This window comes from Carcharhinus amblyrhynchos, chromosome 2 (genome assembly GCF_965287045.1).
Source record: "Carcharhinus amblyrhynchos chromosome 2, sCarAmb.v2.hapA, whole genome shotgun sequence".
NCBI classification, from domain to species: Eukaryota; Metazoa; Chordata; class Chondrichthyes; order Carcharhiniformes; family Carcharhinidae; genus Carcharhinus; species Carcharhinus amblyrhynchos.
The window spans coordinates 120,855,137-120,867,531 of record NC_137325.1 but is presented as its reverse complement, the minus strand read 5'-3'; the positions used below and the strand labels follow the sequence as shown (position 1 = coordinate 120,867,531).

The 12,395-nt window shown below is 43.8% G+C and overlaps 1 protein-coding gene across 1 annotated transcript in view; it reads right to left on the bottom strand.

Moving 5' to 3' along the window:
* LOC145361580 (integrin beta-1-like) overlaps positions 1 to 3,257 on the bottom strand; it is a 93,282-nt gene extending 90,025 nt beyond the window's left edge. Inside the window, exon 1 of the mRNA XM_080217423.1 lies at positions 3,188 to 3,257. Coding sequence (XP_080073549.1) covers positions 3,188 to 3,257 — 70 coding nt within the window. The remainder of the gene's footprint in view (positions 1 to 3,187) is intronic.
* Positions 3,258 to 12,395: the final 9,138 nt, after the last annotated feature.

The following is a 12,395-nucleotide window of genomic DNA, read 5'->3' as shown; positions in this document are numbered from 1 at the left end:
CAGGATGGTCAAAAAGGCGTGTGGCATGCTGGCCTTCATTGGTCAGGGCATTGAGTACAGGAACTGGAAAATCATGTTAAAGCTGTATAAGACTTTGGTTAGGCCACATTTGGAGTATTGTGTACAATTCTGGTCGCCACACTACCAGAAGGAAGTTGATACATTGGAAAGGGTGCGCAAGAGATTTACCAGGATGTTGCCTGATTTGGAAGATATGCACTATGAAGAAAGGTTGAACAAACTTGGGTTGTTTTCTTTGGGGTGTTGGACGATGAGGGAGGAACTGATAGAGATTTACAAGATTAGGACAGGGTTGAATTGAATGGATAGTCAGAGTCATTCTCCCCAGACTCCAAGGATCAATTACTTGAGGGCATAGTTTGAAAGTGAGAGGGGGAAGGCTTAAAACAGATGTAAGGGGCAAGTTTGTCACATATAGAGTGGTGAATGCCTGGAATTCACTGTCGGAGGAGGTGGTAGAAGCAGATTCTATAACACGGTTCAAGAGGTATCTGGATAGATACATGAATAGGCAGGGAATAGATGGATATGGAGGACTTGGAGGCAATAAAATATTAGATTAGAGAGGCATCTGCATCAGCACAGACTTGGTGGGCCGAAGGGTCTGTTCCTGTGCTGTACTGTTCTTTATTCTGTTCTTTGTTCTAGGACACTACCTTGAGGAACTCCTGCAGTGATGTCCTGGAATGAAGATGGTTGACCTCCAACAACCACAATCCTTGGGGGAGGCAGTGGCCTAATGGTATTATTGCTAGACTATTAATCCAGCAACTCAGCTAATGTTCTGGGGACCCAGGTTCAAATCCCACCGTGGCAGATGGTGAAATTTGAATTCAATACACTATATCTGGAATTAGGAATCTACTGATGATCATGAAACCATTGTTGATTGTCAGAAAAATCCATCTGGTTCACTACTGTCATTTAGGGAAGGAAATCTGCCACCCTTACCTGGTCTGACCCACAGCTTTGTGGTTGACTCTCAGCCCTCCGAGGGCAACTAGGGATAGGCAATAAATGCTGGCCAGCCAGCGATGCCCACGTCCCACATGAATAAACATAAAAACTGTCCCGATGGAGAGCTGAAAAGCCTATTTCTGTGCTGTAATAATTCTGTGATTCTGCAAATTCCCACTAACTGTAATGGGCCAGTAAATTGGTTTTGATTTTAATGTTTGAAGAATCATTTCTGGTAAAAGAGGGAGAGGGTGTAAGCAAGACTCCTGCCAGGCCAGATGGTCAGGGTGACTGGCAGGTGTGGTACTCAAGTCACGGGTGAGATGAGGGCATGACCCGCAGGGGAGGTGAAGGTATGTGTGTGTGTGGGAGAGTGAGTGGTGGTGTCCCTTGAGCTGGCGGTGAGTGAGATCCCAGTGGATGTTTGATGGATATGTGAGTCGAGTGATGAGAAGAGTGACTTACCCTACTGGAACAGAGGAGATTATTCCTCCTCTTTCAGCACTGGGTGACTGTTCTCCTTTGGATGGCGTTGGCATTGACCACCACTGCCTCCTTGCTTGGTGGTCTTCACCCAAAGCAGTGATACAGGACATCATAGCGGGCCTCCATTGTATCTAGTAGGTGCTGAAGGGAGATCTCACTAAATTTAGGGGCAGCTTTGGTATCCAGCAGGTCCCAGTGGCTTCCAGTTCCTTGAAGAACACTTGTCCAGCGCAGGGGCAGTATTTAAACATAGTGTCTGGATTAATGAATCTCTGAGATCACGACTGGGTGGGAGAATCAGAGGCTACCCACCAGCGATACAATGTGAAACCTATGCCTGTTCACCTTTTGCAATAAGTGCCATACAATATATTGGGAAAACCCACTACGGGCAATAGAACATAGAACATAGAACACTACAGCACAAACAGGCCCTTCGGCCCACGAGTTGCGCCGATCACATCAACACCTACCAACCTACAGACCTATCTATAACCCTCAATCTCATTAAACCCCATATACTCATCCAGAAGTCTTTTAAAAGACCCCAGCGAGTTCGCCTCCACCACCACTGACGGCAGCCGATTCCATTCACTCACCACCCTCTGAGTGAAAAACTTACCCCTAACATCACTTCTGAAATTCCCTCCTTGCACCTTAAATCTGTGTCCTCTCGTAGCAACCATTTCAACCCGGGGAAATAGCCTCTGAGAGTCCACCCTATCTATTCCTCTCAACATTTTGTAAACTTCTATCAGGTCGCCTCTCAACCTTCGTCTCTCCAGGGAAAAGAGTCCCAGCTCCCTCAACCTAACTTCATAAGGCATGCCTCCCAGTCCAGGCAACATCCTTGTAAATCTCCTCTGTACCCTCTCAATAGCTTCTACATCTTTCCTATAGTGAGGCGACCAGAACTGCGCACAATACTCCAAATGAGGCCTGACAAGGGTCTTATAAAGTTGCAGCATTACCTCCCGACTCCTAAACTCAATCCCTCGATTAATGAAGGCCAGTACACCATACGCCTTCTTGACCACCTCCTCCACCTGCGAGGCCGATTTAAGAGTCCTATGGACCCGGACCCCTAGATCCTTCTGCTCTTCAACACTACTCAGACTTCTGCCCTTGATAGTGTACTCGTTCATCCTGTTGGTTCTGCCAAAATGGACGACTACACATTTATCCGCGTTGAAGTCCATCTGCCACTTCTCCGCCCAGTCCTGCATCCTATCTATGTCCTGCTGCAACTTTTTCCATCCTTCCAGACCATCCACAACACCACCGACGTTAGTGTCATCAGCGAACTTACTTACCCATCCCTCCACTTCCTCATCCAGGTCATTTATGAAAATGACAAACAACAAGGGTCCCAGAACAGATCCTTGAGGCACTCCGCTGGTGACTGACCTCCATTCAGAAAAAGCCCCATCCACAACCACTCTCTGCCTTCTGCAGGCAAGCCAATTCTGGATCCACAAGGCCAAAGGCCCTTGGATCCCATGCCCTCTCACCAATGGTGGATCCAATGCCACCTTCCTGCCAATTTCTGGGACAATTCCACCCTACATCTCTGACAATGCAGCTGCCAACCTGAAATACATGCTAAAGATTTATTTTGGCGTTAAGTTAACTTGATTTAGCGGCAAGATTGCGACACCAACTCGATTCGCCACTTGTGTGTTAAATGTTCAGCAATAAACCACATTAGTTTAAAAGATGTTACCTGACTGAGCTAGACTCTGCCATATCCAGCAACAAATCAGCACCGTGTTTAGGATATACTTCAAACCCATCTGAAAGAAAAATAGCAGTGAGCCATTCAGAAATAGTAAAACACCATCCCTGCATCATTAAGACATATAAGACTTAAAAATAGAGCAAATTTTGACAGGTAGCCATTGATTTGAATATTCAAAATTATTCCACGGGCTCTATCTGGTCTTCAACATGTTGTTAATAAAAAAAAATTCATTTAGAATAGAACAGAATCATCAAATTTCTACAGCGCAGAAGAAGGCCATTCAACCCACTGACCCTGCACCGAAACAGTCCCACCCAGGCCCTATCCCTGTAACCCCATGTATTTAGCCTGCCAGTCCCCTTGACTCTAAGGGGCAATTTAGCATGGCCAATCAACCTAACCCACAGATCTTTGGACTGTGGGAGGAAACCGGAGCGCCCAGAGGAAACTCACGCAGGCACAAGGAGAATGTGCAAATTCCACACAGACAGTGATCCAAGATGGGAATCGAACCCGGGTCCCTGGCGCTTTGAGGTAGCAATGCTGGCCACTGTGCCACCGTGCCACCCAGAATTCAGAGCCCAAAACTGCGCAGACAGGCATCAACACAAGATACTCCTGTACTCTTGTTAAAACATTAGTACAATCCCAACATATGTTTCTATTTGCTGCAATTCAGAAGCTCATCCTCACATATTGAGTATTTAAGGCAGTTTTTACAATGTGAATGTCTTTAACACTGAGACAAGGCATGGTATCCCTTTGGTTTGCAATATGAAACTCAGTTTCATCACTGAGCTATCTTATCAAGACAGTACCTGCTTGTGTAACAGAGGGAACAGCTCATTAGGACCCACTAGTAAATCATGTACTCATCCTCAGGGTGTGGCACCAGTTACACCTGCCACAGCAAATGTAACAATGTCAATAATGTCAAGGTTTCAGGACATTATATCACTGCAGATGTACATTTTATATTGGAAGATAAAGTGTAAGATGTTGAATTTAATATCAAAAATCTTATGTGTCAAATTTAGCAACAGTGGATTTGATAACAAGATTTCTGATGGAGAAACTGCTTTCATAAAACTCCACTCGCTATTGAGTTAGAATTGTGATCAGACGTTACATGATTTCACAACATGTTTGGAGCAGCATTTCATGACTTCTCCGCCTGAGAGGACTAAGGTACATTTTATGCAAAATCCAAATTTGATTATAGCGTGCAAATTAAATAGAACCGGACTGACTTCCCCAACTTTAGAATCCATTTACTCAAAAGTCATAGTAGAGTTCTGTAAAATCATCATTTTTTTGTACTAAATACATAATTGTCAAAAAGTTAAATACCAGCTGACACTTCAGTAGATTTTACTCATTCAGCTTTAAGCACACCTGGGTTAGATATAATCTAATGTTGCATTTCCTAAAGCAAATTATAGTCTTTTTAGTTTCTTTTATTAGATAAATTCAAAAAGAACTGGAGGAAGTCACCAACATCAAATGTGATGATACTGTGCCTTTAAGAAAGGTGTTTGTCATGTTTGTTTTATGCAGGATCTGTTGTAGTTTGTTTTTATTATTGGAGCCATTCTGTCTAGATCCAGGGCACTGTATTTTTACTGCAGCAATGTAATTGATCTTAATTGATGCTGTGTTTGTTTTGATCTGAATTAATGCAGGATTCTGCTGTTTTATGTTTTCCCCTGGGATATTGCAGAGTAGGGCTGAATTAGGTTGATTGACAGGTAAGTCATATCACCGGGTACAGCTAGACTTTCACAGATAACTCAAAGCAGTCTGCTTTTTAGGATCTTTAGAGAGAGGTCGCTTTCTCTGTATCTCTTGCTCTGTCCAAAGTGGAGACTGGAATTTGCCAAAAAATAAGACTTTTTCTCTGAGATTCTACTCTCTGGTGGTGGAGCTTTCTATGGAAGTTGCTGCATGAGAATTAGAAGACAAGTTCTGTCTGGATCACTCTCCAAAAGTGACAAAAAGCTGGAAAACTGGCACCTACATAAACATCTTTGGTTTCTGTGCTAACTGGTTCTAAATAAATTATTCATGTCTATGTGGGGATAATGCTAAATTGGAACAATAGAGATAGCTAGCTGTTAAGAATTATATTTTGTCATGTTTAAAAGAGGCGGCTAATGATGTAGTAGTAAGTGGCTAATGAGATAGTAGTGGTGTTAATTTTCCAAAAGTTGTTAGATTCTGGAAGGGCTCCATCAGACTGAGAGATAGCAAATATAACCCCTCTATTCAAGAAGGGAGGGAGGCAGACAACAGGAAATTATAGGCCAGGTAGCTTGGCCTCTGTCATGGGGAAGTTGTTAGAATTGATCATTGCGGAGGTTAGATTGTGAGATACTGGTATTAGACTGGAGTAGGCACAGTAAGAAGGTTAGAGAATGGAGGTTATAGTTGGACATTTAGACAAGCTCAAGGCAATTGGGAAGAATCGACATGGTTTTATGAAAGGCAAATCATGTTTAATCAATTTACAAGAGTTGGTTAAAGGAATAACATGCATGGTGCTTAGAGGGGAACCTGTTGATGCTTTCCAGAAAGCATTTGATAATGAACAGAAAATCCATTTTTTGCAAATAATAATGCACCTTGGCATGAATAAAGGTCTAATCTAGGCTTGTCTAACATACAGACCACCGGTAGGAATCCAGCCCACTCTGCCTCTCTATTTGACCCATAGATCCAGCTTTCAGAATAACGGTAAGTGTCACTGGAAGATTTCGAAGGAACTGCTCCTGCAAGTGCAGTAGAGAAATGATCTGTGAATGGCGGAGCAGCTTGAAGGTGAGTGGCCATGGTGTATTCCCTCCTTCACACTCCAGCGCAAGTGCCAACCTCATAAAAAAGCACAGGGGTCAAGATGGCAGAGAGAACGGAGAATATAACAAGGATCAGCGGTCACAGCAATAGCAGTACCCATCTGGTTCCTCCACCCAGAGCAGCTGGAGTCTCTGGGGTGAGGAAGCATGGAGTGGTAGCTTTACAGTTGTCACAAATTCCTCCTCGATAATAAATATCCAAATCTCATTGGATCTGGCTGAACAGTGAGTGAATTTATGTGAGTGAGTGAGCCTGTGTGTGTGAGTGAGTGTACAAATCTGTGTGTGAGTGAGTCTGCGTCAGTGAGTGAGTCTGTAGGAGTGAGTGAGTCTGTGTGCGAGTGAGTCTGTGTGTGAGTGAGTGAGTCTTTGTGAATGAGTGAGTCTGTGTTAGTGAGTCTGTGTGTGAGTGAGCTTGTGTGTGAGTGAGTGAGTCTGTGTGAGTGAGCCTGTGTGTGAGTGAGTGAGTCTGTGTGAGTGAGCCTGTGTGTGAGTGAGTGAGTCTGTGAGTGAGCCTGTGTGTGAGTGAATGAGTCTGTGAGTGAGCCTGTGTGTGAGTGAATGAGTCTGTGTGAGTGAGTGAGTCTATGTGAGTGAGTCTGTGTGTGAGTGAGTGAGTCTGTGTGTGAGTGAGTCTGTGTATGAGTGAGTCTGCATATGAGTGAGTGAGTCTGTGTTAGTGAGTCTGTGTGTGAGTGAAGGAGTCTGTGTGTGTGAGTGAGCCTGTGAGTGTGAGTGAGTGATCCTGTGTGTGAGTGAGTGAGTCTGTGTGTGAGTGATCCTGTGAGTGAGTGAGTGATCCTGTGTGTGAGTGAGTGAGTCTGTGTGTGAGTGAGTGAGTCTGTGTGTGAGTGAGCCTGTGAGTGAGTGAGTGATCCTGTGTGTGAATGAGTCCGTATAAGTGAGTGAGACTGGGTGAGTGAGTGAGCCTGTGAGTGAGTGAGCCTGTGAGTGAGTGAGTGATCCTGTGTGTGAGTAGGGGAGTCTGTGTGTGAGTGAGTGAGTCTGTGTGTGAGTGAGCCTCTATGAGTGAGTGAAAGCAAGAACCCCACGACATGGGAGTGAGCCAGATACATCCACTCCTTTCCCTTCCTTCCCTCCTTCCCGAAAACCCAGTCCACAAAGGTCAGGCTGACAGGCAGATTAGGTCTGATCACTATTCTGGTATGAATTCCACAGAAGCCAGCACAAGAGTGTGTGTTACCAAAGGCAAACGCAAGGCCAGTGTTAGTTAAACCTAGCTCTGTAGCTAGGCCTCAGTCCTGATCTCTCCCTCGGTGGCCAGATCTTAGGGCCCAGACTAATATAAAAGCTGGAAAAATGAGGCCCAACCATCGTCAGCTGCTTCTTCAACTCCTTTCCTTCCATCAAAAGGTCAGAACAGGGGATGTTCTCTCGTGATTGTACAATGTTCAGTATCATTTGCAACTCCTTAGATACTGAAGCAATCAATGTCCAAATGCAGCAAGACCTGGACAATATGCAAACTTGGACTGACAAGTAGTAGGTTACATTTGCAACACACAACTGCCAGGCAATGACCATCTCCAATAACAGAAGTTTTATCCATCGCCCCTTGACATTCAATGGGATTACTATCATTGAAACTTCCATTATCAACATCCTGGGGGTTACCATTGACCAGGAACTGAACTAAACTAGCCATATACATACTGTGGCTACAGGAACAGGTCAAAGGCTAGGACTCCCACAATCTGTAACTCACCTCCTGACCCCCCAAAACCTGTCCACCATCTATAAGCCACAAGTAGGAGTATGAAGAAATACTCTCCACTTGCTTGGATTGGTGCAGCTCCAGCAACACTAATGAAGCTCAAAACTATCCAGGACAAAGCAGCCCGCTTGCTTGCTACCTCTTCCACAAACATATAATCCCTCCATCACCAATGCACATTGGTAGCAGTGTGTACCATCTACAAGATGCACTGCAGGATCTCACCAAGGCTCCTTCGGCAGCACCTTACAGACTCACAACCACTACCATCTAGGAGGACAAGGGCAACAGATACATTGGAACACCACCACTTGGAGATTCCCCTCCAAGTCACTCACCATCCTGACATGGAAATATATCACAGTTCCTTTGCTGTTGCTGGATCAAAATCCTGAAATTCCCTTCCTACCAGCACTGTGGGTGTACCTACACCTCAGGGACTGCAGCAGTTCGAGAAGGCAGTCCTTCTTAAGGGCAATTAGGACTGAGCAATAAATATTATCCAAGCTAGTGATACCCACATCCTGTAAATGAATTAAAATAAAATGACTTGAGAAGGGTAGATGATCCTGTTCTATACCAATTACTGCTCCAAATCCCAAAGTAGCAGCTATAGCAAATAATAAATGATTTTATATCTCAAAACACTTTGAAAGTCCTGGTAGAGGGAAATCATAAAATCATAAGAAATAAAAGCAGGGGTAAGATACTGAGCCCATCAAACCTGTTATGCCTTTCAGTAAGATCATGGTTGATCTGATTGTGTCTTCAACTCCACTTTCCTGCCAGTTCCCCGTAACCATTGACTGCCTGGTAGATCAAAAAACCTTCCCAACTCAGCCTTAGATATATTCAGTGATCTAACCTCCACTGCTCCCTGAGGAAGAGAATTTCAGAGACTGTGAGAGAAGAAATTCCTCTCCTCTTCCTTAAACAGGAATGCCCATATTTATAAATTGTGCTCCCTAATTCTGGATTGTCCCATGAAGGGTGGCATCCTCTCTCAAGCTCCTGACCAGGTGAAATTAATTTCAGTGGTGGGAAAACTTTCGGAATGATAATATGGGACTAAATTAATAGTCACTTGGGCAAATGCAGGTTAATTAAGGAAAGTCAGCATTGATTGTTAAGGCTAGATCATATTAAACTAACTCGATTGAGTTTGTTGATGAAGCAGCAGAGAGGGTTGGTGAGGGTAATGCCATTGATGTGGGTCATTGACTTCCGAAAGACATTTGATAAAGTGTCGCACAACATACTTATGACCAAAGTTAGAGTTCATGGAATCGTAGAATCCTTACAGTGCAGAAGAGGCCATTCGGCCTATCAAGTCTGCACCGATTCTCTGACAAATGATCTTACCCAGGCTCCCTCCCTAACTCTGTAACATCACGTATTTATCCCATTAGTCCCTGAACCTAGACATTATACATGACCAGAATGAATAGTGGAACAGGCTCGAAGGGTCGAATGGCCTAGTTCTGCTTCTAGTTTCTATCTTATAGATCATAGAATCATACAGTGCAGAAGGAGACCATTTGGCCCATCGGGTCTGCACTGATCACAATCCCACCAGGCCCTATCCCCGTAACCCCATGCATTTACCCTAGCTAGTTCCCCTGACACAAATGGGCAATTTAGTATGACTAATCCACCTAACCTGCAATCCACCTGGACTGTGGGAGGAATCCTGGAGACACGGGGAGAACGTGCAAACTCCACACCGACGGTCACCCAAAGCTGGAATTGAACCCAGGTCCCTGGCGTGATGAGGCTGCAATGCTAACCACTGTGCCACCATGCCACCCCAAATGGGAATGGGGCTGCAGCCACATGGATATGATATTGGCAGAGTGACAGGGGAAGAGGCTTACTGTGGTCGCTGCTGTTGTTCCCTTGAGCATGCGGGCATGACAAAATGGGAGTACGCAGTCTGCAGAACATTCCTAACAGTGATTGCTGAGTCAGACATTACGCAGTATGATTCCTTTGTGATATGTCGTTCTTATGCAATTTTTAAAAATAATTTCAGAGTTAGAATATGATTAATAGCTGATGTCCCTCATGGCTGGATTTTGTTTCCCCTAACACCGAGACTGAAATAGAACAAAGCAAATGAGCAAAATATTTCTCAATATGGTAACAGTATCTACACTGGGAGTACAACACAGCACAAAAAAAAACAATTATTCTGGCACAGATTAACTAACGCTGAAGTTGTTTCCATATAAGGCCAAAACTTTACTGCCTGTTCAGAAGTCAATCTCTGGAACCTCCCCCAGTTACTCAGCTTCCCTCAGCAGGCAAACACATCGATGTTACAAGCAAACATTGCTGGAGTTCAGCGTAAGTAAAAATCACACAACTGTTCAAGGCATCTAGCATGTCACCGTGATTCTTCAAGCATTGCTCTTCAATGTGTCACAATTGTTACCGTTAAAAATATCTAACTTAACAAAATAAACTTCAAGAAGCAAAACAGCATCCGTCACTTCCTACTCCCCCCCTCCACCCTGCCATCTTTCTGTAACCTTGATGAGTTGGCCTCTCTCCAACAGCAGAAGCTGAGCACATAGATGCAACTTCTAATCTCCAGAAAGTCCCTCAGCAATTAGCCTTTAATTAACCTCAAGACATGCATATTTTTACCACTTCCCTTGAAAGCATGAGGTTAACGATAATGCTTTCACATGTGAAGATCACAACCACAGTTTGGTCTACAGACTATCCATAAATGTCACTGGAGAGTATCCAGAACAGTGTCTCCCAAATTATTTTTTGACGGGACCCCATTTTAGGTTCAGGGACATTTTAGTAAAACCTGCAGCCCAATTCTACAATGGCTTCTCATGGTCTCTTTCCCCTCTCAAAGTCCACTCCCATGACAATGTGAATCACATTGGCCTTATATGCAGGTAAAAATGAACTCAACCCTGAAGATAAGAGCATAAGAAATAATCTCTCCCTCAAAATCAGTTAGAACGAAGGAGATAGTCACAGACTTCAGGAAACATACTGGAGGATATAGCCCCTGTCCATCAATGGAGGTGAAGTGGAAATGGTCGAGATCCTCAAGTTCCTAGGTGTCCAGAAAACCAACAGCCTGTCCTGATCCCTCCGTGCGGACGCTATAGTTAAGAAAGCCTACCAACGCCTGTACTTTTTAAGGAGACTAAGAAAATTTGGCATGTCTGCTACAACTCATAGAAACCCTACGGTGCAGAAAGAGGCTATTTGGCCCATCGAGGCTACACCAACTACAATCCCACCCAGGTCCTATCCCCAGATCCCTACACATTTACCCGCTAATCCCTCTAACCTATGCATCTCAGGATACTAAGGAGCAATTTTAGCATGGCCAATCAACCCAACTCACACACATCTTTGGACTGTGAGAGGAAACTGGAGCATCCAGAGGAAACCCACATAGACATGAGGAGAATGTGCAAACTCCACACAGACAATGACCCAAGCTGGGAATCGAACTCAGGTCCCTGGAGTTGTGAAGCAGCAGTGCTAACCTCTATGCTACCGTGCTGCCCCTGACTCTCACCAATTTTTACAGATGCACCATAGAAAACATTCTTTCAGGATGTATCACAGCTTGGTATGGCTCCTGCTCTGATCAAGACCACAAGAAACTGCAAAGGGCTATGAATGTAACCCAATCCATCACATGAACCAATCTCCCATCTATTGACTCCGTCTACACTTCCCACTGCCTCGGAAAAGCAGCCAGCATAATCAAGGACTCCACGCATCCCAGACATACTCTCTTCTACCAATTTCCAGCTGGGAAAAAGATACAAAAGTGTGAGATCACGTACCAACCAAAATTGAAAAGAATGCCTGCCTTTGTCCTTTTTTTCATTCATTCAGGATGTGGGCGTCATTTATTGCCCATCCCGAGTTGCCTTTGGGAAAATGGTAGTGAGCTGCCTTCTTGAAATGCTGCAGACCATGTTCTGTGGGTTGACCCATAAGGGAGGGCATTCCAGTATTTTGGCCCAATGACTGCAAAGGAATGGCAATATATTTCCAAGTCAGGATGGCGAGTGGCTTGGAGGGGAACTTACAGGTATGGTGTTCCCATATAATTGCTGCCCTTGTTTCTTCTGTAAGAGTTAAAAATATCTGTTCTGACAGCTTCAGTAACTGTTTGTTGAAATAATTCTTCTTAGTAGTATTAGTACTTCTTAACAGTATTCTTAGAATAGTTCTTCTTAACAGAATTATGAATGCTTGGCTACTTTCCACAACCTATCATATTCACAAAGGGGTTCTAATTTCACAGTTTGATAACTCTGAGGTTATTAAAAGATTAGCTCGCTTTGAAATAGGACTATGAATACAAATGTGTTTTATAAGGGATCAAATACTTAAGGGATTTAGTGTATAGAATTGACTTTCATGAATGGGAATTTATGTGGTGAAGTTTGTAATAGATGGTTAGAACTTTATTTAGTTCATCTTAGCAGTTCTCTAGCTGAAAGAATGACATGAAAATATTTCACGTTTCAAGACTTTTACTGTAACAGACTAAAAGGACTATAAACCAAGCACTATTTTGTAGACAAGTTATGCTTTAAGTACAGAACAGAAC